This window comes from Oculina patagonica, chromosome 3 (genome assembly GCF_052425735.1).
Source record: "Oculina patagonica isolate OP01 chromosome 3, crgOcupat, whole genome shotgun sequence".
NCBI lineage: Eukaryota > Metazoa > Cnidaria > Anthozoa > Scleractinia > Oculinidae > Oculina > Oculina patagonica.
The window spans coordinates 17285468-17312714 of NC_135760.1; the positions used below are offsets into that span (position 1 = coordinate 17285468).

Consider the following 27247-nt stretch of genomic DNA (forward strand, 5'->3'; position numbering starts at 1 on the left):
CTTCTTACACGAAGTTGTTTTCCTCATCGACTCGCTGTGGTTGCTTAGTCCGTGCTTAGCCCATCCATCGGATGATTTCACGTAGAGAGTCTCAGAAAAAAAAATGAGCCTTCCACGACTTCCAGTTCTACACTGTTAGTTGCGCGCTTTTTAATAGCTATTCGAGTAAACAACAATTTTTATTATTTCTCCTCGACCGTTGAACGACTTCTGAAACTTTCCACGAGTGGATATATTCGTTGCACGGGCCACGTGATGTCACTTATTGTTATATTTGCTGCAGTTTGCAAATTCCCAGGCCTCATTGTTTTGTTTTTATCTGCAACTTTCCACATAAAATCATCCGATGGTTAAACAACCACTACGAGACTATGAGGAAAACAACTTCGTGTAAGAAGACGTCAGAGTCGCTGTGCTGGTCATCCTCGCTGATTGGCCAGAAAAACTGTTTTTGTGGCCAATCAGAAAGAAGAGATTAAAACGCTTCTGGAACTGGTTCGGTAAAAGAAAGTGCCCAGGGGCTCTTCCGAGCTTGTTTTAAACTTTCGCCCGAAAATCCCGTCGCCCCGACTAACTGCCCCTGGGTCTCCGAGGATGATCAAACCGTTCCTGAGATGGTATTTCTAGAGGAAAAATGCTATGGTGAGCTGACTCAAATATTAGAGTCCCCTGTGGGGGCTTTAACTTCAAAAGTTAATGGGAGGATCAAATTGCAGGTATACAAAACCCCGAGAGAGTTTAAAGGGGGTAGCAAAGGAAGGAGAGGGGGGGGGGGGGTAAGTTGATCCTGTTTCATGCACAAAGTTTAGCAAAATTCATGTGTCACTACAAAATATACAGATTTAGTCAAATATTTCTCAAATCTTGTTTCTCTTCACTGTCTAATATTTTCCCTTATCATGTATCAGGCATAAACCTTTTGCTACCCTCTTTAAATTTATGCACACAAACAAAAATCAACAACAAATTAAGTGCCATTCCTGATTTTATTGAAAAATTGTTTTATCAAGAACAATTAAGATAAAGAAACATGCAAAAAGACTTAGCATATAAATTTATGTACCAGCATAATGATTCTTTTATTATTTTGATAGATCCTGTTTGCATTAAACAATTTACAAAAATGATCAAAAGTCTGTGCATATATATCTGTTACATTTTAAAAGTTATGCTTAAGCCAAATATGCAAAATGAAAACAATGGACAGTACAGCTGTGGATTGATAAACTTCAGACCATTGGTCTTCTGTACATTTATAAAATCAAATTGATAAGAAAGCATCAAAAATTTCATCCACATATTTGCTTTATATGAAGTTACCTAAACAGATATGGTTGTAACCATCACATTACATTTCTCATTTTATTTCAAAAAAGAAAAATATAGAAAGTGACCATGTTAGGTTTCAATATATAGCTTGATACAAACACTTGATTGAGTTTGGGAGAACTTCAACCTCCAACTCAAAACCCATCATTATCATCATCATCATCATCATCATCATCCCTGACCCAATCCATGTTCCCTTGACCCATACCCCCTACCCTGCTCCTCCCCAATCTAAGCCCTGTCTGCTGACTCCTCCTCAATCCAACCCCTGCCCGTTGACCCAACTTCCAGTTCCCAAACACCAACTCCAATCCAAACCATAACTTTTACCCAAATCCTAACCCCAACCTAAACCCTTTATCCTCGCCCCTACTTCTAAACCTACATAGATCTACTCATCAGATCCAAACACCCCTTCCCACATTCCAACCCAAACACCTGACAAAAACCCAAACTTTAAACCAAATTCCAAACCATAATTTTTACCCCAATCCTAATCCAGCCCAAAGCCTTAATCCACATCACAACCCCTAACCCACATTTACTCAAGCTAAACCCCCCAACCCAAGCCCAAGGCAATCCCAACCTAAACTCCAAAATTGACCTCAAACCACAGCTTCTCAGCCTCAAACTAAGTTCTCCCAAACTTACTCTTGTGTTTGTATCTAGGAATATAAACATTTACAAGTATGCACATTTTTTTAATCACAAGTGTACTTGAACAACTTTTAACAAATGATAAACTTACATCAATATAACAAAGTGCAAAGGCCTATTAAACAAACTTAATGCTTACTTCCACATGAATGTAGTCCAGGGAAAACCTGACTGCATAAAAACCCCAGCTAACCTAGCTAAATACCAAAATGAATTGCAACTTACCCGGTAATATTATTGTGTAGACTTGAATTTTAGACCAAATTTATATTATACATCAGAAAAGTTTAAATTTGATTAAAACTGCTACAATGTTGTATTGCTGCAACTTTTTTAAATTGTTTCATCTGAACTTGGGAACACCAGGAACTCTCCATATATAATTATTTATTAGTGCATGTTAGCTTAAGGTTATGCATTAGGATCAGGTCAGCTTTAGTAATAAGTGAATGAAGCTTATTAAGAAGAACTCATGATGTCCAAAGTTCACATTTCCAATACTGTAGTTCCCCTTATTTGAAGTTTGAAAGTGCCAATTGCATTGTTTTGAAGAAAATTTTATTTTTTATAATTGATTTATAATTTAAAATTCAAGTCTCACATATTTTGAGGTTGTGACAGAAATCAAGTCCGCTTCAGTCTGTGTCAATCTTGTCCATGTTTGACAACAGGCTCAAGTGTCCTGCTATTTTTTCCTCAGAAGAGCAATCCAATCACATACTCAGGTGTTAACATTAAATAAAATTTCTGAATAAAACCTTTTTTCAAACTATCATTATTTTAAAATAAAACCTTTTAAGCTATTATTTTGTTAAAAATAGCTTAAAAGATATTCCATTTTAAAATTAATAGCTTGAAATCAATGCAAGCTATTTAATTTAAATTTTTAAATAATAGCTTTAAAGCTATTAATTTCAAAATTTAATTGTTAATAGCTTTTAAATTAAGCTTTTATTTGTAAAAGATAACATGCAGCTATTGCCTTCCTGGCTTACCACAATATTATTCAGAAATATATCATTTGATGTTTTGACCTGATTGTGATCAGATATCATCTTCCGAGAAAAAGAACAAGACATAAGAACTTGTTGCCAAGCCTAGACAACAGCGAAACAGATTTTGTTGACCTTGATTTCTGCTGAAACCCTAAAATACTCAAACAAGCTTATTGGAACTGGGGAAGATCAGAAAATAATCAGCAAATATTCAACTGGTCATTTTGAACTCCTTTGAAAATTATTTTCTTCGTAAGGTTTTTTAAATGATTTCCAGCAATTGGAAAGTGTCAATAATACAATCTAGGGACTTATCCAACACTGACAGTAATTCCAACAGTCCTTTGGAACATTTAACATTTTTGTCTTTTCTGTTGACATCTTTGCTCAGATTTTAACTTCACCACCACACCAGATTGAGCCAGTGATCTGCCCTTGGACTCTTTAAAATTACTGGTAGTCGTACCTTTAGCTGGAAAAAAGAAAAAAAAGAAAGGTTCAATGCAACCGAGGTAAGTTGACATGAATAAAATGTCATCATTACCCTGGTTTAAAGGAACATGGTCAGCATTGTCACGATATTTTAAGTCATTTTTCTGATTACTTCCAAATTGAAGGAAACCTCAAAATAATAGTTGTGTAATGTAGGAAAACAACAAAGGAGTAATCAAAACCCGAAAATAACCATAGATGGTTTCGTCTGATCATGACAAACATTAAGACGGATTACGACTGACAAACTCGAAAAAACTTGCCAGTTTTTTCAAAATGAGTTGTCCGTGACTGAGTTCCTTTAATATTCTCAGATCCAAAATCAGGCTACAGGTAGCTTTCTAGATTATTAGATTGAGGGAGGGGTGGGCATATGTTTCATCGAAACAAAAATTAAAGTAATTAAACTTGCAGCTTTCTTACCTACCTAAGTCTACAACTTAGTAATACATGTAAACGAATTTTGAACAAACATATGACTGTCTAGTAACTAAATTATAGAGCATTATAAGCCAAATATTTTTCTCACCTTCATTGATAGACATCTTTATTGCCTGCTCAGTTTTATTTGTTTGATATTATTCCTTCTGGTGGATCTGACTGGTCTATTGTGTTCAATGATCATCCCTTGTGCAGATGGCAGTGAAAGTTAACTGTGGTCAGCTTCATGACAGGAACAAGATGCCACTGAATGGCCATTGCAGTAAACTGTGTAAAAAAAATGAAACACCTCATTAATTACATACACCAAGCAGCTAGAGCTGAATGTGCATTGTTAATTAGGCTGAGGTTCCTGTATTATAGAGGTAGAGATGAAATAAATGTTGGTTTTTCTGGGACCATTAATTTAACTGTCAGTAACATAGAGGTCTCTAAAAGGAGAGGTTCCACTTTAAACATGTCTATACATTTTTTGGGAGGCGGCGTGCGCTGGAGTCTGGATCGATCGGCTCGGGTTTGAGCCCTGGCTGGGATCGCTGTGTCGTATTCTTGGGCAAGACACTTAACTCTCATAGTGCCTCTCTCCACCCAGGTGTATTAATGGGTACCGGCAAAATAATGTTGGGGGGTGTACCCTGCGATAGACTAGCAGCCACTTAATGCTATCAAAACTGGGATAAGCTGTGGCAGTATAGGCCACTTGGCTCAAGGCTTCCTTTTATACTATTTTTTACTTTTAGTTTTGATCCACTTTTAACTAAGACTAAAACTCAATAATTATAAGAAAGCAATCTTTTTACTGATCAGCAGTGATTCAGTGTTAAGGAACATGATTTTATGCAGTTGAGTAAAAAAGACTTGTTTAACCGTATAAGAACAAGAGATTATATTAAGGAATTTAAATTCGATACCATAACCGCCTCGAGCGTGCGCCGCAGAGATTGGAATTTTATATATGATTGATTTTTATTCTATGTCAATGTGAACTAGGACTTTTTTATTGTATTTTATATATTTTAGTATTTTAATTCATTTTTAGCTTATTTTATACACGACCCCACAAGCTACTCAGCTTTAAATTTTTATCGTGTTAAAATAAAGGTTACTACTACTACCACTTAACCACTTCCACTACCACTACCACTACCACTACCACTACCACTACCACTACCACTACCACTACTACTACTACTACTACTACTACTACTACTACTACTACTATTCTATCCAGTCAGCTATAATTAAAATCTCCTTTTGAATTAACTCAGAAAATGTACCTTGAATTGTTGACCATAATTCACAGGGTGCTTGTTGAACATCACTGTTCAGCTGAATAGTATGTAGAATCCACAAGGTGCTGATATTCTCCATTATGCCACTGACTTGGCTTACTAATTGGCAAACTGGCTTCTTGTCCTGCGGCTTTTCCTGTGGTAAACTGGTCTCTTGTCGGCTGCAAGCTTCTTGCCCTAGATATGACTGACGAGCTCACTGATTGAGATGTACAATGTACATTGTAGAAACAGGCTTGTCTGTTCTTTGGTTGCTGTCCAATGTGACTATGCAGTATGGCTTGTATACTATTTCATGGTACCAGCTGACTTTCCGCTGCAAGACAGGCACTAAGAGAATAGAAATTTCTAGAACATGCATTAAATAAATATCATAAACTTTAAACACTTTCTTCTTATCTTTCTTCAATCTGCAAGCAGTCAGTCCCCTTTGATCTTTTTTCTTTGGAAAATTTTTTTCTCAACTGGGACTCTGTTGGCAATAAATACACCAGGTACCAGCTTACTCCCAGCCAACTTTGATCAACTTCCTTTCTGGTATTATAGGTCTCAAATACTCAATCTGCAAGCAAAGTCTCCTTCTTTCAAATTTTTAAACTTCCTTCAATTTTTTGAAAAATCTTCTCAGTTGGTTCTCTGTCCAGAATATAATTAATAGATAACCTTACCACCTAGGCCTGCTCCAAGTAGCTCAATGATAGGGCAACCAACTTCACAAATTAAAGGTCGGGTTTGAATCCCATATTGAAACCAAATTTGATTGGCTTCCTTCTTGTGTAACTCACTGAATCAGATGTAAAATCCTTATCTGCCCCTTGGATGGCTGTCCAATGTGACTATGCACTAAAGGTTGGATAGACACTAAGGGACTAAATATGCATTAGTATTATTGACTTTCATGATGACAATATCTGATATAAAAGAAAAGTATTGTAATGCTTGAATCTCAATCACACGTAAATATTTGCAAAGAAAAGAATTCCAGAGAAACTTCCTGCAGCTCATTAGGGAATTTTGAAAACCTAAGAAACACTTTTGTGCTGAACTTTGTTGACAATTTACATGTACATGATTTAATAATAATTTATAATTTTGTAGCTGTAGTACATATATGTCATACATTCATCATTTTTCATGACAAAATACTCAATCTGCAAGCAGATTTTTCTAAACAATCTTTACAGCTGGGATTTTGTGGAGAATAAAAAGATAACCTTACCAGCTCCAAGTTAGCAGCTCAGTGATAGAGCAACCAACATCGAAAAGGTCATGGGTTTGAATCCCATATTAAAGCCAAACTTCATTGGCTTCCTTTTTGCTTAATGTCTAACATGACTCAAATACTCAATCTGCAAGCAGTCCCCTTCAATCAGTTTTAAAAACATCTTCTTAATTGGAACTCTGTAGGGAATAAATATGACCGTACCACCAGCTCCAAGTAGTTTAAATTAGTGATAGAGCAACCAACACTGCAGTGGTCATGGGTTTGAATCCCAGACAAATTTTGTTGGCTTCCTTCTTGCTAAACATCTAATTATATAATATGACTTCAATATGCAGTCTGCAAGTAGAGTTCCCTTCAATAAATTTTAGAAAAATCTTGGGGCTTTATTGGGAATAAATACATTAGGTGATATTACCACCAGCTCCAAAGTAGCTCAGTAATAGAGCAACCAACATCACAGAGGTTAATATTGGTTTGAATCCCATTTTACTAGTAAAGCCAAATTTGATTGGCTTCCAACTTGCTTTACTTATAATATGACTCAATTAATACTCAATCAGTAGAGTACCCTTCAATCTGTGTTTTAGAAAAATTTTCTCAATTGGGACTCTGTAGGGAATAAATAGATGACCGTACCACCAGCTCCAAGTAACTCAGTAATAGAGCAACCAACACTGGAGAAATCATGGGTATGAATCCCAGACCAATTTTGTTCCCTTCCTTCTTGCTTGACGTCTAGTATGACTTTAATATGTAATCTGCAAATAGAGTCCCCTTCAACCAATGTTAGAAAAAATTTTCTCAAGTCACATGTAGGTGATCTTCCACCAGCTCCAAGTGGGTCAGTGGTAGAGCAACCAACATGGCAAAGGTCATGGGTTTGTCTAATATGACTGTAATACTCAATCTCCAAGCAGAGTCCCCTTCAATCAATTTTAGAAAAATCTTCTCAATTGGGACTCTGTATGGAATAATAATTGATACTTTGGTGACCTTAATTACCACCTGTGCCAAGAAGCTCAGTGATAAAGTAACCAACATCGCAAAGGCCATGGGTTTGAATCCCATATTAAGCCAAATGTTTCACCGATAGTGTGACTCAAACACTTAATCTGCAAGCCATGTCCCCTTTAGGCACTTTAGAAAAATCTTCTCAATTGAAACTCTGTGGGGAACAAAATGTGTTATTCTCAACAGCTTATTGGTGTGAAATTATTTCTATGACCACTGTTTAATTGTTTTTCTACCTCTTTTAGCAATTAGATGCAGGTGGTGAGCTGTGGTCTCATCATACTACACCCGTTTCCCAATGATGGTCCTGCTGTGGTGCTGATATACCAGGATGGCATGTGGAGGCTAAAATAAAGGCTGTAGTCTATGTGGATGATTACTACTGTGGTGACACTCAAGGTTAGTATTTCAGATTATTTCTTGTTATCATACTCTAACAAAAGATAAACCTTACTTGCAGAAATATGTTGCATAATTTTTAACTTTTCCACAGACAATTTTACTCATGTTTGCACCATTACTACAGCAGAAAAAAATTCAAATTCACTCATCATGATGACATTGTTTTGAAACGGCTAAAAAATTGTTCAAAATTTATAACTCCAAAATGATAAATTTTTTTTCTTTTAACTCAGACATCATCTCATCATCATCTCTGTGTGATTTTTACAGATGTCCAGACAGTTCACCCTTGTCCCATCACACACATTATCTGCTGGTACAACTAGTACCTGTATTAAGTTAATGTCATGACTAACAACTTACCTCTTTCTTTTCTGTAGGTCATTAGTGGCTGTTTCCTAATGCATGGTATTTGTGACTGTTGATGAGTAGGTGTCTGCAAAACTAAGACATACATGTGTTACCATTTTGTTTGAAATATATTGTTGGTGTCTTACCTTTTAAGGTGAAGAGATGCCATGCTTGTCACAACCTAAACAACTGAAGTAAAAATTTCAGTTAGTAGTTGCACCTGTCAATTTAAGACTTTGTTTTTGCGAAAGAAAAAATGCTCCCGAAAATTAGCTTGCCCCCGAAAATGGACCAGTCCTTGAGGAAAACACCTTGATAGAGTTGAAGACCCTGCAATAGAAATTGTTAGCTTGCTTATAGAAAAAGCACTATTGCATTTAACTTAAAAACATAACACTGACACAGTTTTTTTCTGGTTTTATTGGTTCAAATCACTGCATTTACATTGGTCCACAGACCTAAATAAAATTTTTAATATTTGGTTATTCAGAGTGTCAATTTAAGACTTTGTATTTGTAAAGGGAATTAAGAATGATGATGCTCCCGAAAATGAGTTAGTCCCCGAAAATGGACCAGTCCCCGAGGAAAATAGGACTTGATGGAGTTGAAGATCCTGCAATAGAAAGTGTTAGCTTGCATGCTTTAATATAGAAAAAACTCTATTGCATTAAATTTAAAAAAAATACACTGACACAGTTTTTTCTAGTTTTATTCAGTGGTACAAATCACTGCAATTACATTGGTCCATACACCTAAATCAGTAGGTATGTGCATGGTAGCATCCAACAATTTAGGAAATTTTAACTCATCTCGAACAATATTGCCTGGCATTTTTTCTAATTTGTAATGTGCAAGTATGGCCCCCGAAAATGGGCTTGGTTGCTCAGAAGATTCTGAAATAAAAGTAAGCATTTTACTACATTGGCTTAAGTTAAAGTAAATGACACTGAGACAAGATTTCCTGTTTTATTGTTACAACACATTACATCACTTCTTGCTCGGAAGATTCTGAAATAAAATTAGCATTTTTTATTTTAGTTTAAGTACTAGTTTGCCTTAAAATTAAAGAAAATGACACCAAAGACAAGTTTTCTTGTTTTATTGAATAATAAATTATTGTTAATTAAATATTCATAAATTGTAACATGCACCCAGTATGCCCCCGAAAATGGGCTTGGTTAGAAGTCCTGAAATGCAAAGATTGTTCACCAGTTCTGTTAACCAACCAATAGTACTGTTGCCTTTATTTAAAGAAATCAACAGAGACACAGGGTTTTTTCTTGTTTATTTTTACAGCTCATTACTGACAATAATTTATTTCTACATAAATCCACAAGACCCCAAAAAGTGATCATGCAATCTTTTGGATACATTTAGTGCAATTTGAGCAAATGCCAAGCAAATACTCATAATTTGTAGTAATTAGACCAACTTTGCATGTATGCCCCCAAAAATGAGCTTTGTTGTAACTGAAATAGAAATTGTTTAGAAAAAGCAATATGCCTTAAAGTTAAATTTATTTAATTAATACACAGACACAGGTTTTTCATATTTTATTGTCACTATATGTTACATTATTATTTTCTACATTAATCCACAGGACCTAAATTAATCCACAGGACCTATAAGGGAGGGTTGCGCTCCTATTTGAAAAATTTAGCATCTGTAGAAACCTCAAGTGTTCCTGTGCCGGTAAAAGTTGGCACCCCGATTGGAACACTCAGGGTGCCCCAGATGGTACATAAGCATCTTAATGACCTGCTAACAAGTAATACTCGCTACCAAGCCTTTTTGCAGTAAATTGGAAGCCAGTTGTATTCTGAACTGAAATCCGAACCAATAGCCGAACTGAAAGCCGAACTTAAGCCAAGTAGAAATTTAAACCAATGACCGAACTGAAAGCCGAACTTAAGCCGAACCAAAATCCGAAAGAGAGCTATGTTGTGTCACACTAGAAAACACCACTCATTCCAACCTAAGCAATCTATCCCAAAATAATACTGCACTGCATATAGCTGGATATCAATTTGGTAATAATTAAGTTTAAATGGTACATATTTTGAACATTTCATGTGACAAAATTGTTGAAAGCTATGATTTCGAACAAGTGATGTACTCCATTGTAATTCAACATGCTCTGTTGCATAGTTTCCACATACCTCGTTCCACATCCCTCATGGCTGGCACACACAGGAACTGATCCTCTCCATGCTTGTGATGTAATCGTGGATGTATAATTATGTAGGTAATTCATTTTGCAAATAATTTAGTTGGCAGCTAACAAACTGCCATGACAGACAATTGGCTTAAAAGTTTGAAATGAAAGCAAACAAATGGGCCAGTGCTTAAACTGAGAGCTAAAAGTTGCCATTTTTTAAAATGATTTACAAAAACATTTGGCTGACAGGTGACAAATCTGTGACAAGACAGTTGAACTTAAACAGACAAACTGGCCCAAAATTTTGACTGACAGCTGTCAAACTGCCAAAATATGACATCAGACAATTGGCCTAAATTTGTATCTCAATGAGCCTAGCTAAGGTGTGTGCATAATCCCATATTTTCTCCTAACTACTTGATTGTCAAAAACCTTAACTAACGGCTACAAACTGAGAGTTAAACCACTAAACTGGACAGAAGTAGCAAAAACAGCCTTCCTCCTAACAGCTGTATGGCTTAAATTCTCCAGTTATCTACATTTTAATTAAATATCTGGTTGAACCTTTAGTGCCAAAACGGTTTTGCCGAAATATTTGTACAGAAATAATTTGGTTGAAAATAATAGTTTCACTCAATCACAGTGCTTATATAGACAGCTGTCATTGAGTAAAACTTTTGATTTAAAATTAGTTTGAAAACGCGCAACTTAGCAGGGAGATGCAATGCTGAAAGTGAATGAAGCCAGATCGAAGCCAAAAATAATGCCGAAGTAGAGCCGAAATCAAAACAGTGCTGAAGTCGAAATTTTGTCGAAGTAGATCAGAAACTCAAAGATTGCCGAAGAAAAGCCGAAGTGTCGTCATAGAACCAAAACTTGTCCGAAAAAACCTGAAAAGAAACCCAAAGGAAAAACCTAAAGGGAGGAGCCATCCCAAACCCAGGGCGCCAACTAACTAATCTAACTACATTAAGTTATGCCGAATCAGAAGTACATTGACTTCTGGCCGAAAATTTGATGTAAGGTTCAACCAGAGCTCTATTTAACCCTCCCCCACCCAACCCACAAGCAATTTCACAAACCAGCAGTACATTAAAGTCTTCCATCAGAATCTTCTTCCTGACTCATTCCTAGTCGTCCCCATGGGTTAATCATAAGTAGCAGCAAATAATGGAAAGGAAGAAAGCAGAGTTATCTTCTTTCCCACCCTTCCATTAACCCTGCATCTTACAATGTCCCCACTGGTGTTGATCTAGTAGGAGTCAGGTCTTGTCTTGTATGGGCGAGGCTGAGGGTACAACCATTTACTGCAAGGGGTGTGCTGCCCATGGGTGGCACTGGACCAGGTAAAGTCGACTGTATAGCACTGAGGTGATCGGACTGGACTTTGCTCGCGAGGGACTGGAAAATTGAAATAACGCATTGTGAATAATGTATGTGCATTGAAAAATTCCCTTAAATAAATGTATTTAAATGTAAGTTCTATGCATTTTTTTTACTTAAATCCGCAATGTTTTTTTTTTGGTTTCCAAGAGGAAATAAGACTACAAGGATTTTACCTTTCAGCCATTTCGCACCAATATCAAGTTTCCTGTGGAGATTTTCATGCTAGGAAACTGCTCTGTATTCCTATCCAATGAGGAAATAAGTGGCTCTTATGGTTTATCTGGAAATAAATGTGAAAGACATTTATGACATCGCTTTACTTGAAAAGTAGTCATTAAGGGGCCGGTCATTATTTATGTAGAGGGGGGGAGGGAAAAATATGTTGGAAAGATCAAAATTTTTGTAAGGCCCCCCCTCCAGGCCATGTAAGTAGCAAGTGACCCCCCCTTCTTTATTCAATATTTACGTGATGACCCCCCCCCCACCTCATATCTCCCTTTATATGCCTCAAGTAATTTATTATTAAATGCATGTTACATACAATCTTAATTGCACACTTGTTCTAATTCAAAAAGGCTGGATCAACACTTAGTCAACCAAGGCTTCTTTGCTATGGATACTTGTCCAGCAATACGGCAAATTTTTGGATGAGTTATGTGTATAGTAACAGTGTTCTCCCTAGGATTTTGGGAACGCCAGGCGATACTTGGACTGTGGTTTTCAAATGTCAAAACCTGATTTGCTCGAATTTGCGAAACTTGTTCCCCCACGTTACTATCACTTTCCCAGGTCTCTTTTCTAGAGTAAAAGATTAACTAATAATTATTTTGCTTTGATGGAAAGCTTTTAGTTTCTGTTCTGAGCAACCCGAGTCGGATGATTTCACCGTTCTTTCCAAAAACGCGAGAATTTCGTTTAGTAATACAAGTAGGACAATTTGAAGTGCTGTTGTGTTCCTGTGGCAATTTGATAAAGGTAGCTGCTGTTCAAGGAAACGAATGCATCACACTCACAGGCGTGAACATATTAATTCAAGGGTAAATCACGTTATAATGATTTAATAACGGTGAGAAAACACAGTAAAAAAAGTGATGTCGTCTTTGCTTGTGGATAGGAATGACTATGGTTTCAGATCTCAAACAGTAAGGTAACGTTGTGTTAAAAATACAATTTTAAGCCAGGCGGCAACGATTTTCCTGTGAATCAAGCTAGGCGGCCCGCCTGGCCTTAAATACCTAGGGAGAACACTGAGTAAACATACCTCTATTATTAACTCCTTAACTTTGGAAAAGTGGTAGTTTTTACAAATTATGCTCTCATGGTGAACACAAATGTAATATCCATGCAAAATATAATTCCTTTCCAATGATTTTCCTAAAGTTGTAAAGGGATTACTTTGAATTCTTGTTGTCATAAATATCATGTTTTATTACTTCTTGGGCTATTGCAGTGATAATCATTTTGTAAAAAGAAAATAATTTCAGTCAAACCAGATATTAAAGCAGATTATAAAGGTCTGGTTTCTTTATTAACTAAAATTAATTTTAAGATAACAATGGAGTTTAGAGTGAAAACAGTATTTCTGTAAAATACAAATCACTAAAGTTGTACATAATATTTAGTGGAGTTTAAACAAAAGAAAACAATAGAAATAGCATAAAATTGTACAATTTAGCATCTCACTGTTTCACATATGGTGTTTGCACTGTTCTATTTAACTGTTTTACCCACCTCAAACTGCTTATCCCCCCCTAAACTTCTTTATAACAAATTTTAGCCCCCCCCCTCTTGCCACTCTGAAATAGCCTTGAGCCCCCTTCTTTTTTTCCCTCCCCCCCTCTACATAAATAATGACCGGTCCCTAACAGAATAAAATCCGTCACTTGAAACAGCTTGAAAATAAAACATTGGTGCATTGCGAAAGCGTGTTAATTTTTTCTCCCTTGAATTTGACATATACAGACTTTATAGAGGTGAAATGTTTAAAAAGCTGTTGTGTTGCGTCCTTTCCTCAAATGTTTCAAATAGCAGATTATTATGGGAAATTGTTGTTGTAATTTTATCAAAAATTTTTAATATACATTTTTACTTTACGTTCGATAATCTTGAATCTTTCGCAAACACTGTATTTCGCGCCATTTTTGTATCTTCGGGGCATACTAATAAAAGTAAAATTGTTATGCAGCGGGGATTTTATATTAACATTCAACGAAAATATTCCACACCGTGAAAAATACTGAAGTGAAATAATGCATTTTTAACTAAAAATATAAACTGGGCGGACTTCATTCTTGAGCGGCGTTAAAAGTTGAGATAGGAAAGGCCAAGCTATATTCGAGAAATTGTCATAAAACTGCTATGTCCTAAAACGGCTTCATCTTATCAAATTGAGTGAAAAACTGAAATTAATTGGCTCTTGTACAAAGCAAACTCAAACAAACTTAACAGTTCGTTCTGCAGGTTACATTTTTGTTTAAAAATTGGAAACATGGCAATTTTGTTCGTCGCTGCAAAAATGCATCTTCAGTTGGAGCGAAACTTGATATTCGCTTATTTCTTGACATTCAAAAGAAATTTTGCGCAGAATAATTACAGTTGTTCATTAATAACTTTCTTTCAAGTATTACTGACAATAAAATAATTCTAACCTTTCAAATTTTTGAAGTGTCAGCATGTTTTCAATGCGGCGTGTTTTCAAACTGTGAAAATGTTTATGGCAACACTTTTGACGAACGCATACGGACTTGAATAATCTCGTTCCCTGAAGCAAATTCTGTAAACAAAAATAAAACAAGCGCAATTTAGCAAACAGGAACTAATGTTTCCGTAGAAACTTGCAAATAAAACATTTTTACCAACGGCAAAATTGAATTTGCTTCGACATAAAAAACTGACTTGTTTTCCCTTCGGACCGTAGCCAGACTTATTACAACCGAAGCGCCGAAGCTCGGGGGTGAAATTTCGAAGTGTAGAAGCCCATAAATGCTATTTTAGACGATATCCGAAAAAGAAACACTTCTTTCATGTTAACTTCTTACAGGACATGAAAAAGTTAATTGTTTTAAAGATATTTACCGAGGCGGCAAGTGCCTTGCTTCGCCTGTTCCATCTATATACGTCCCTGACCGGTCAAAATGAATGCCGTTCATTTAACATTACGAGACTTAAAACAGTAAATACCTTACCCGTTTGCCTCAGTTTACTTCAGTAGTACGAACAATGTTCCTTCGTCGTCAAAAAGTTAAAAAAGAATGGAAAATTTCGAGCTTCTTTACCAAAACGTTTCAAGTTCACAAGTTGCTTGTTGAATGAAACTTTCGAAAGTTGCGCCTGGTTTCACCGTGCACCACGTGGGATAATACTCTTCTCTGATTGGCCTGTTTCGTTGCACGGGCTTTTAGCACCTTGCGTCATTGACTGCAATTTGGTAATCAACTATATTGTAAAATGTTCTGGAGTTTTTATGTGCCAAGAAAAGTTCTTTTCAAAAAGATAACGGCGAGTTCCTTTAAAATTCGATATTTGTTCCACACATTTTCAAATGACCATGCCCCACTTGGGTTATTCTTGTTTCTGATTGGCTCCTTTAATTACGTTTGCTTTAACTGGCGGCTTCCACTGCAGGAGCTCTGCAAAACAAGCAACTTCTCTCCCAGGCTCTCTCTCTTTCCGCCTTTTTAGTTAGACGTGAGTGAAGAAGGGACGGACCAGTAAAAACGATTGAAAAAAATCGTGCAAAGGGAGCCATTAGGGAAAAAGAAAAGAAAAAGAAACTCGCTGAGGAGGAAGAGAAGAGAAAAACCAGCTGCCATCAAAGTTGCAAAACAACTTCGTAAAATTATCAAATTTTCGGTCATCTGATAAATTGCGACTACTGATTGCTTCATATATTCCTTCACCAAGAAAAAAACTGATTGCTGTCAAAGCTTCAATTATTACCACAACGCCTCGCCGGAGCAAATTTCTTTTCAGAAATCAGGTGGAGGAGCGCATGTGAATATATGAAATGCTAGAAAAATAATAATAAGTAAATGGCACCTTTCGGACAGAGAGAAGGTCTTCTTCAAAAGCAAAGTTATCAGGATAATTTCAGAGAGAAGGGTTAAGCACAGTACAGAACAATCAAGAAAGGCCCAAAAGAGAACTGGCTTGCAAATAGCTAGGGGAGGTATAATTGAAAGAAATTTCTCCCTAGCTCTTAGCGTTTAAATTAAATATTTCTGGACATAAAAGATCTTTTGTTTCAATGAAATTTTAATTAAGACCAGACATCTTTCAGATCTTTATGTCACAACATAGGACTTCCACCTATGTATGCGCCAAGGGGAGTAGATTTTGCCTTTTTTGATTTGTTTTGATTTTGATTATGGATGATCAGCCTTCAAGCGAAAAAAAGAGCAAAAATGCAAAAAAGTACTAAGAAAACTCAGTCTTCGCGGGAGTCTCTCAGTTGTACTAAGTCAATTTCAATCGCAATTTCAATAATAATCAATACTCCACATGTGCACTTCAGGGTATTTTTATGAGGGAGGTGGGGGGTGGGCGCTTAGACGAGGCTGGGCGCTTATTAATTTTTCCTACCTACAGGGTAGGCGCTTATTCAAGGTGAACGGTTAATCGAATAAATACGGTAAGTGAATTGTTAAGACGTAAAAGAGTAAGACGATGTTTCATGCAACTCATCTCGACATTTCGTTTCGACATATCTTTCTCAATGCACCGTTACCTTGTGCAACAAACTTTTTTTCATGAAATGACAATGTCACGATATGTCTAGTAAGTTGTCTGGCAGCATTTTTCGCAATAACTACAGTAACGCTGCAACTGGCAGTGTCGTAACACTTTACTATACGGCATTTTTTTGAATATCGATTTTAAGTATGGCAACTTTGGTGATTTTTGGAGTAAAAAACTGGTTTGTAATAGATGCAAACAACGGATGTCCGTTCGGTCCGCCTGACCGAACGTCACGCACGATAGCACGGCCGACACAGCACGTGCGTCCGTGCATTCATGCGTATCTGCATGCTAATTAGCTCATTCTGACATGTGATTGGCTGATGTAACCAACACACCCCCAGCACTCCCTCCAGTACACCCTCGAGCGGCGAAATAACAAACGCACATAATTCATGAGTTTGAGGAAGAGAATAGAAGTGTTGCGTATATCGGTCCATTTTATCGTTTAACCGGTGAACAAAAATGTTTACGAGGAGCTTAAGACTGGGTCACTTGGTTTGTGTGAGCGAAAATGTCCTTGGGAAAAGCCGTTCGTTTTACACGGCCGTCAAGAAAGAATCGCCGCGAATTTTAATCACTGGTACGTAAGTTTCGTTGTGAAACAATACTTTTCATGTATTCGCTTTGCGTCGCCATCGATGCGTATTTAGGTTCATTTTCAACGTCTGTTTTGTTTTTCTAACCTTTCATGCTTGTTTTGGGATATTTATTGTGAAGAAACTTCTTATATGCTTGTGTTGTTGACACGAAATTAAGCAACTAACTTGTCAGAGTTTTCGCGCTCTCGCTAAAACGGATTTACGCTTTTTGAACCGCATTCCTTGATATGTCGCGAAGAATTTGAGCGATAGAATCATTTTAACGATTCCTTTTGTTTCTTGAAAGTGAAATTACTCGATCTCATGTCTTTTGTTTATCCTTGCAGGAAGTTTAGGACAACTTGGACGAGGCCTTGCAAAAATGTTGAGGTGAGAGCGCGAAACAAAGTTTATAGAACGCAGTTCTAGTTCTTCCGGCAAAGCTGATCATGAAACTACATCAATTTTGCGCTTTTACGTGCCACGCGGTCGCAATTGGATAGGTGTTTGCGTTCCCATTTGTTTTATTTTCGCCCTCAATCTGTCCCTTCGACCTAAATATAAAATATTTGCTTTACTCCCAATCCTCAAGTGCCCCGTCGAAATGAACATGACGCCGTAAAAACGGACACGGGCTAGTAGTTCGCTAAAATATGCGCGAAATGTTGAGCAATAATCTATCTATGACTCAACCTTCTAGCAAGCTAATTGCTGTTCGTTTGTTCAGCCATTCACATTAAGCTTACAGAATATCACGAAAGATTGAAACAAAAGGCAATAATTGAACAGAAGATTTGAATTTATTCGAACTGAATAGAACAAGTGTATTGGAATATATTACGAGGCACACAGCTGACTCAATACTGGCAATGCTTGGGTCTTTGTCAATAAATTTCATTATCTTTTTCCAGACTTGGAGGACTTCCAACAGTAATTTCTTGTATCCACCTTACACTAAAATCGCCTTGCTTCTAAGAAATAATAATTGTAATAAATATTCAATCTTTAGACAGAATAGAAATTTTGATCTGGTCTTCTAGAATGCGCCATGCTCCATTCTGATCATTGATCAAAATCTAATTTCTTCTCATAGAATCAATACATTTAAACCAGACAGTTGATGAGAATTTAAAAAATTAACTACAACATATTTTATTGGGTTACTATACAGCCCACTTCACTGATCTTGCCTTTTTTTTAAAAAAAAAAAATTGTGTTATTTTTAGAGAAAAGTATGGCAGAGATAATGTTATCATGTCAGACATTGCAAAGGCATCCTGGGATGTTTTGGAAACTGGTAAGAGTTCTCTTTATTTCTTTCATTTTCTTGATTCTTTCCTTTTTTATCCAGTGGCCTGGCTGTTTTCCTCTTGTTGTGGTCTTAGGCTGGTTCAGTGACCCAACAGCGATATTATAAATGACATAACGTCAAGGTTGCGCAAATGCAAACAACACCTTGTGTTTGTCACCATTGTGTGTCACCATTGTGAACAACCCTGGTGAACAAATTTACACAACGTAACGTAATGGCATAGCAGGAACATTATGATACAAGCATAAAATCATAAGGAAAAAAACTGATTTTTTCTTTTTGTTGTTATATATCCATGTTGTTATGTCATTGTTACTAGTGTGAACTAGGCTTCAGAAACAAGTACTTTGTGCTTGCTTTATCTTGCTTAGCTTCCCAGGCAGTCGTTTTCAGGGGCCATCACATTTCACTCCTAATATGATTGCCTTTGAAATAACTGTATGAGAGGCTATGCCTTGCTATACCTGGTTGTACAAGTTGACAAAAACAAAAATTTCTGGATAATTTACTGACAATAATCAGGGGCACCCAACGAGAAAATTTTACTATAAGTGTCTCAACACCTTTTTTATGTTATAAGTGCCCTAATTGTGCGTTTTAAAGCCTTATTTTTAAACGGTAAGAAAAGTGTATCTTTTCGGATTTGCTAGCTGAACTTTCAAACTTCAGAAAATTTTAGGGAACGAAACATTATTACCCGAATTTACGAGCTGCTGTTGCATTCTTGAAAATCAAAGCTGGCCATTTTTGATGGCCAAAACGACATTTTTCTCTCTCCGAAAACAGCAGGCATTAATTTTTCCCATGTCACGAAAGTTTGAGCTGTAAGAAATCTTCAGTTTTTCATCACACTTAAATACGAAAATCATAGGCGATTATAGGTCTCCCGAACAGATTGACCGAAACGGTCTGTTGGGTGCCCCTGAATAATGCTAGCACATGGAGCATGGAGGTGGAGAGACCTGCAGTGAATTAGCCTCCCATCAAAGGGAGTACTAAATTACAGGGCGGTAGGCAGGGGGTGCGATGGGTGCGTCCACACGCACCCACCGGCCACAAAGCTCCGCATAATCAAAGAGTGAGGGTTATAATGATTCTCAGAATGCAGGAAATGTGGACTTTTTCCGGGGGAAAATACCCCAGGACCCCCCAAGACACTCCAGCCTATGGTGCTCGCACCCACCCATGCAAGAATCCTGCCTAGGGCCCTAAAATATCACTCAGTTGCTTTATGCTACTGAAACTAACTCTAGCTGTTTACAATGTTTTTTAAGACTGTGGTTAAGATTGTGTTACAGAACCATTGATAAAAAAAAATTGCATTTGTGTATTTCCACCCAGGTCCATACTTGTATGCTGACATACTGGACTTTAAAAACCTACAGTCCATTGTCGTCAATGAGCGCATTGATTGGCTGGTGCATTTCAGTGCTATTCTCAGTGCAGTTGGTGAACAGAATGTTTCACAAGCTCTTCAAGTAAATGTTGAGGGTGTCCACAACATCTTTGAACTGTGCCGGAGAAACAATCTGCGGCTGTTTTGCCCAAGCACAATCGGAGCATTTGGTCCTGAAACGCCATCGAACCCAACACCAGATGTGACAATTCAGAGACCTAAAACAATCTATGGTGTGGCTAAAGTTCATATGGAACTTCTAGGAGAGGTAAAAATAATCTGTTACATATCCCCAGTTCAGTCAATGTTTGCTATAAGGAGGGGTATCAAATGGTAAATGCTAGATTGAGAATATCTTTTCTGCGAGCCCGAGACCGTTTTAGCCATGCAAAAGAAAATCCAGAAAATCCGAGAAGGTGTCAAAGAAAAATTTGAGACGACAAGACCCCTGACATTTGGCTAAAATTTTGCAAGACACATATTTTTTGAAGGACCATTCACCACCCCTATAAGGGTGTTCTTTTAAAAAAGGTTTTGTATGGCAAAGCTCCGCCCTAGGGTCTTAACCCCTACCCTTTACATTGAAATATACCATTTTCTACAGAAAAGGTAACCCTTTCATATGCCTTGGATAGGAAAATGGTACCTGTCTCACATACCTACAGAAGGGATACTACATCTCTGACCCATACTGTCAGAGCTTATCTGGTTTCCTGATAGCATGGGTTTTAGTCATAAAAAATGTTGTGGTTATTATTGTGTAGAGTACAATAATAAAGTATTATTTCGTTTGTCTCACGACGTGTCACGGATGGGTTGCAATTCAAGTCTGATAATAAATCCCCCCCCCCTCAGCATTTTGACAGGTCGGCCAAACAGTTTGCCAGTAACCATTTGTTGTTATTAACTCTTGTGTGGTGAGAGGCACTGAAACTGACAGTGAAAGTAGGGATCTTCAGATCGAAGTACGAGATTGAGTATGACTTTCAAATGATCCTTGTGCTGTGCTTTCAATTATCACGTCAGGGTCCGAAATTAAATTTTTTACATCGGCGCCACCTGGCGACCGGACCGAAAGTTTTAGTCGCCAGATGGCAACTTCTGGTCGCCAATGTTTTTCGATTGACTTTCCTTTTACACTTAAAAGACGAAACACTTGTTCTTCTTGTGTATTTTTGGCCATTCATATGCTCAAAAACAGCTTACTTATACCACAAAACAACGATGACAATCACTCAAAGAAATGCTGTACCCGCCTATAAGTAGAGTCTTAAAAAGTCTTCTTTATCGAATGTTAACTCTCTAACATTTAAACGGAAAATACTTTACAGTCTTACCCAAACATTCCGCTCTTTAATAATATAAAAAACATCATTTCCACCAACTTTCTGACATATTTCGACAGGTAGTTTTTCATTCAACACAGTGACGACAAGAACGTGTTGCGTTCGTGGAACGTCGTAGCTTAGTAGCCTGGCATGTAATTGGAAATATCTAAATCTTCCACAAAGTTTTTTGCATCTGTAGCCTTACCAGTTTCAAGTAAATGACGGAAATATTTCAGCGTGTCCGCGGACATGACATCGTCAGAATGAATATTCATTGCATGGACCATTGCATGCGAAAGAAAGCACATGTCTGGGCGCGCCCGCAATAGTGTCATGGGGAAAACCGCTGAGGAAAACAACATGGCGGCTTGCAATGTTCGAATCGTGTTGATCGCAGCTGTTGGCTGAGCTGTTGGAGAGTTTATACATTATGTAGCGAGAAATTTACTTCAGTGTTATCTCAAGGACATCACTAAGATAAAAAGTGAGTCAATAAATTGTTAAAAAACGGCTCCGAATTTTATTTTTAATCAATTTCTCTGAATACTCTTACAAAGCAACTTAGTCGCCAGTGGGCGATCAGTTGTGAAATTCTGGTCGCCAGCTCTCAATATTTAGTCGCATTGGCGACCAGGAAGGCGCAATTTCGGACCCTGCACGTTTCATGTCAATCTTATCCCAATAGTCTCTGTTTCAACTGGTCAGCAACAAGGAGGGTTGAGGGGTGTGGGATCATAACTTGATTTAAGTTCCCTATTGTCACAACTTACACATTTTTACTACTATCGGCACTCAAATACACCCAGACTGCGTAATGTGGGGTCAAGGATGCTAACCATGAGGCCATTTTAGGATATCCCATTTCCCCAACCAAGTGTTGTATTAAATATTTATCGTGTTGCTTTTAATTCTTTCTTCACAGTACTACCATCACAAGTTTGGCTTGGACTTCCGATCTGCAAGATTTCCTGGAGTCATCTCAGCAGACACTGCCCCAGGGGGTGGTACTACTGACTACGCTGTCCACATTTTTCACGAGGCACTAAGAACTGGAAAATACAATTGTTATCTGCGCCCTGATACAAGATTGCCAATGATATATCTCCCTGATTGTTTGCGAGCGACTGTTGAGTTGCTAGAGGCACCTTCTGAGAAGCTAAAGCTGCGCACATACAATATCAGCGCTATAAGCTTCACACCTGAAGAGTTGGCAGATGAGGTGCGGAAGTTTATTCCGACACTGAAAATGGAATATGAACCTGATGAAAGACAGGCTATCGGTAGGTAGAAAATAAACAGGACTCGACAAAACATTGAATTGCAGCTCGCCCTTCAGACAAGAAGCTATAGAGTTTGCTTCCCTGGGGCAGTTGCATGCTTAATTGGTTTAGTTTCTTTTGTTATACAGTGGAACCCCGTTAATACGGACACCAAGGGGACAGGTCAAATTGTCCGTTTTATCGGGGTGTCCGTATTAAGCGGGGTCTCAGAAAAATGTCACGGATACTTGTTTTATTGACACAAAGACGAAGGCAAACGTTTTTTACAGCAGCAAAACGTTGTTTAATTCTACTGTTACTGTAACAAATGCAAACTGTGAACTCTCTGACGAAAATTAATAGTTTTTACGAAAACTTACGATCTAGTCAGACATTCGAACTAAACTTTAATAAACCCAACAGTGGAATTATTTGAAAATGTCGCAACTTAACTATACAGAAGAAATAAAACGCATTTCATCAGCAACATAACGTTTTCTATAAAGTTTCCTTTGTAACTGAAACACTGATCGTAACCGTTCTTAAACTCTACAAACTCATTTGAAAAAGTCCGTAACTTTACTTTGCACGGAAGCTTTTAGCGTGCAGCACAACCAGGCGGACTGAGGATTCGACAACACCTTTAATTTGCAAGTCACGCTATTAAGCTACTCTTTGTAATAAAATCGTTTTAACTCGTCGAATTCTGTCATTATTTAACCAGGGTGAAGTTAGCAAATAATCGCGACAGTGAAAATTGACCGTGCACAGATAAACAGTGTCTGTAAAGCGGGGTTGACAATGTATGACAGTTTGTTATTCGGGACACGGAAAAGTGTCCGTTGTCCGTATTAACGGGTGTCCGTATTAAGCGGGTTAAGTTAAGAGAAAATGTATGAGGTTTTTGTCGGGACCAACGAAACTGTCCGTAATAACGAGGTGTCCGTATTAAGCGGGTGTCCGTAAAGCGGGGTTCCACTGTAATTCAATTAGTCAGCAGATAACTTGCCTCAGGGCCCTTGCCCATCATGCAAGCGAGCATTGAAAGTCACTTGCCCTAGCTTGCAGGACAAACTATTTATCTCGGACAACCAGATGTGATTTTTTCGAAGCCTGTAAATAAGGGGTGATATATAAAGTTATTACAGAGAGTTTTTTGATCCTTAAAATATTTGATTTGTTTTGCTGTTGTAACAGTATAGGTTAAGCAAAGTGCGAATTTTTGTAATTCTCGTCTCCAAAGCCCTTATCGCTTCTCTTAGCCAGCGAAGCCTTAATTGGCTCGAAAAACAAAGGGTTTTGGAGACAAACGATTTTTGGATTAATTCAATTTTTTTTTTTGATTGGCTATATTTACAGTCCTGAAACAAAGAATTCTTGAATGGAAGTCAAAAAACACAGTGACTCTTTTATACATTCTTTTAAAACATCATGACTGCATACATGAAAAAACGGAACTCCTAGAATATAGGACTAGAAAATATGTGTCCCCAGAGCCCTTCGTTTCTCGTGCCAAGGCTCCATCGGCTAAGAGAAACAAAAAGGGCTATGGGGACGAGGGTGAGATTTTTGTAAGTTATTCTTAATAATTTTTGACACATCTATATTCTCTTGCAGCTGACAGTTGGCCCCAGGTTCTGGAGGACAGTAATGCCAGAAAGGACTGGAACTGGCAGCATGAGTATGACCTCAATGCTATGACAGCAGCTATGCTGGAGGCATTAGCACCCACAGGAAAAGTCACTGCTGCAGTACAATAAGTTAACTAAAAAATAAAAGGGGTCGAGACTAACTTTTTTACTAGAAAGCCTATTGGCTAGTAGGGTTGGGGAATGGTCCTTCTTCATGTCTCGCAAAATTTTAGCCAAATTCCAGGGGTTTTTGTCGTCTGTATATTTTCTTTGACGCCTTCTCGGAGTCTCAATTTCTTTTGTAAGGCTAAAAAGGTCTCGTTTAATATGTGACGGCAGTGTACTTGTGAGTTCTGTTCTCTCGGAGTCAATTTCGATGTATGGTTTTCTTCCAATCAAATTCCTGAAATTTTAACTAGCCATTTTGGCTAGTGAAAGCCCAGAACCTACCAGCCAAACCTTCATTTCTACTAGCCTGTGGCTAGTTGGCCACTGTAAGTCTCGAGCCCTGTAATAATATGCAGTTAAGAACTGACAGGAACAAAACTCTGCCACAAGGTTCCTGGAATATTTATTGGGCAGTTTTAAAAGTAACGTGTTGTCCCACAGATAGTCTGCTTAATATAATTTATGTTAGTGTACACAAATATTCCATTTTAATCTGACAATTGCTCCATGGCATGTTCCAAATCAATTTTTTGATAAATAACTTAAAGTTTATTGGATTATTATTTGTTTCTTTTTACCTAAAACATATACCGGTAAGTAATGTAGACTGCTAAACTATTATTGTACCATTGCAGTATGTCAAGGATTCCGAATGCAAGTATTTAATACTTCATGTTAGACTGGGTCATTTGAAATTTCCATATTACACCATATTAATTTGACAGAATTAGTGTGTTTTGGTGAACATTTATCAATGAGGACACTTTGTGATGGCTATCATAAAGAAAGTGTGTCTCATTGGCATTCATTTGTGGACAACAATCGGGATTTTACTGTATCTGTACCATTGCACTGCCTTGATTTCCAACTGTGTCCAAATATTTCTTATAATTTTAATTATTAGCCTTTCCAGTGAAAATCTTGTTTGTAGAGCATCATGCAAACAATTATGATGTTATATTGTACAATAATTATTTTAAACAAAAAAAGAGTGGTTTGGGTTTGTGGTCAGGAATAACTACACGAAACATTTAGTAGATTGGGTATTTTCAGAACTTGAATTGAAGAGCAGCGGGAATAAACGGCCCCTGGACTTTCTGACTAAATCGAACATTATCGAAACAGCTCCAAATTGCGCATGCAGGTTTGTTTACGTGTGCTAAACACTGTCCTGTGTTGCATTCGGCTGGTCTTTTCTTCGTTTTTCAGAAATTATGTATGCAAAAAAAAGGCATTTTGCAAGCTTACGTGCTCCCAGTCAGCTAGCAGTCTGAGTTTTCCAACGCATCGCGTGTACATCTTTCCCTGTAGGGTTTTCTAAGCGTCTACGGAAGACGAGAAACCATTTAACAAGCATTTCTTCGACTCGCTGCGCATGTCTTTTGTTGATTTGAGTAGCGTAGGACTGGATAGTGCATTGTGACGTAAGGTCACATGTTAGAGGCGGAAGAGTTTGAATTAAGCGAAATGGCGTGTCTGTGAAAGTAAAACGGAAAAGTTTATAGTTTTAGCTCGATTGCGGCTGCCAGGTGGTTGAAGGACATCATTAAGTCTGAATACCCGTAAGTTTACAGCATCGCTCGAAGAACTGAGTGATGTTTCTGCCTTTGTTTTGTACAACAGCGCTGTTTAGCGCTTCGGAAAAAACGTTGCAAACAAGGTAGTTTGAGCCTGGCCGCATAGAAGGCCTAAAACAAGAGGTTTCTTGCCGGGAACTTCGTCAACGCGAGTTTTACAGGGTCCGCTTGGGTTCTGCCGCGACAAAGTTGCCGAGAAGTGACCTGGTTTTAGACTTTAAAAAATTCTTTATAGACCTCCCCTTGCAAAATTATTTTCTGTGCCTCATTAAATATTCATCAATCAATAAATCAATCAATCAATCGATTCGTGCCTTAGTTTATCTTGTTTTCGCGGGATTTTGTAGATGTGTGATGATGTAAGGAGTGGAGATAGAAGTGAGAGCAAGCCGGCGGCACTTAACTGAAAGCAAAACTAGTATAATGTGACAACACGAGCAAACGTATTCAATCAACAATCAGTCTTTATTTCACTTTCACCTCAAAATTACAGCTAACGGTAACAGATTACAATAGTCTTGCCCGAAACAACAAAAAGCAGCTAACCGCAAGCAGACTGCAGTGAAAGCTAGCCGCTTGAAACGCTAACGCTAACCCTAACCCTTAAACTTGGGTTTAGCTTTTTAACCCTAAATTTGAAATGAAACCCTAGCGTCAGACCCTAACCCTAACCCTAACCCTTGGGGTTTAGGGTTAAGCTTTTTTCGCTAGGGTTAAGCTAAGGGGTTGGGGCTAGGCCTGTAATCCCAAAACTTTAGCTGACTTCATCGTTTTGAGAAACAAAAGGTTTCCTTTGTTTATCGTTTGTAAAAGAAAAGACAAAAGAAGCCGCGCGAGCAAAAACCTTGTCTTTTTGCATGTGTAATTTTTCAAAAACGAAACAAAGACCAGTGAAATGAAAGACAGGACATTGTTAAGCACACGTAAACAAACCTGCATGCGCAATTTGGAGCTGTTTCGATAATGTTCGATTTAGTCAGAAAGTCCAGGGGCCGTTTATTCCCGCCGCTCTTCAATTATCAGTTCACAGGGTCTTGTAAAATTTATTAAGTGTCAGATATAGTTGGTTGTGTTGTACTCTATGCGAGTTAAGAAAATATTAACACAACACAAGTCTTATTTATCTTAATTCATTCACTATGGTGGAAGTTGTTATATTGTTAACAAAGTCAATGGTTTTAGGTATAATATTTATAGGAAAAAAATAAGGTATTAACTCAGTTTGTGGTTTTGTAAAATATATCAGAATCATCGTTAGCATGTTATAACATGTATGAAATCAAGAATAAAATGTTAACTCATGGTAAAAGGTTTTATCTTTTGTTCAACTATAAGTTACGGTAGTTAAATTCCCAGGGGGGTACTCCGGGATCAAAGTGACGGGGATGATCGAATGGAGGCAAAACTCAGGACCCAAAAAAATCCCTTAGTCTCCCGACATTACCCAAAAAACCCTGGACCAAAAAAAAAGCCCAAAAAAATCCCTAGTCAAATTACCCCTTAATTGCCAAGGCTGCAC

At 37.6% G+C, this 27247-nt stretch overlaps 1 protein-coding gene and 2 long non-coding RNA genes across 3 annotated transcripts; 1 reads left to right on the forward strand and 2 right to left on the reverse strand.

The window, feature by feature from the left end:
• Window positions 1-979: 979 nt before the first annotated feature.
• On the reverse strand, window positions 980-7477 carry LOC144645512 (uncharacterized). The gene is made up of 3 exons (XR_013569294.1): window positions 5192-7477; window positions 4003-4181; window positions 980-3453 (listed from the first exon to the last, which is right to left on the reverse strand). It is a non-coding gene; the product is annotated as an uncharacterized LOC144645512 (long non-coding RNA).
• A 4146-nt stretch (window positions 7478-11623) lies between these two features.
• Window positions 11624-14979, reverse strand: LOC144645513 (uncharacterized). The gene is made up of 3 exons (XR_013569295.1): window positions 14388-14979; window positions 11913-12019; window positions 11624-11754 (listed from the first exon to the last, which is right to left on the reverse strand). It is a non-coding gene; the product is annotated as an uncharacterized LOC144645513 (long non-coding RNA).
• A 1274-nt stretch (window positions 14980-16253) lies between these two features.
• On the forward strand, window positions 16254-24194 carry LOC144645379 (L-threonine 3-dehydrogenase, mitochondrial-like). Its single transcript, XM_078504947.1, has 6 exons — window positions 16254-17059; window positions 17405-17447; window positions 18284-18354; window positions 19711-20033; window positions 22016-22373; window positions 23970-24194. Exons 1-6 carry the CDS (start codon window positions 16942-16944, stop codon window positions 24110-24112), a joined length of 1056 nt encoding a protein of 351 aa, XP_078361073.1. The 5' UTR covers window positions 16254-16941; the 3' UTR covers window positions 24113-24194.
• Window positions 24195-27247: the final 3053 nt, after the last annotated feature.

What these genes read in the sequence shown, in the direction of transcription:
- LOC144645379 (XM_078504947.1), top strand. Translation starts at nt 16,942, where the DNA reads ATGTTTACGAGGAGCTTAAGACTGGGTCACTTGGTTTGTGTGAGCGAA. An exon ending in GGCCTTGCAAAAATGTTGAG is followed by an intron (nt 17,448 to 18,283) that starts GTGAGAGCGCGA and finishes TGTTATTTTTAG; the next exon opens with AGAAAAGTATGGCAGAGATA. An exon ending in ATATGGAACTTCTAGGAGAG is followed by an intron (nt 20,034 to 22,015) that starts GTAAAAATAATC and finishes CTTTCTTCACAG; the next exon opens with TACTACCATCACAAGTTTGG.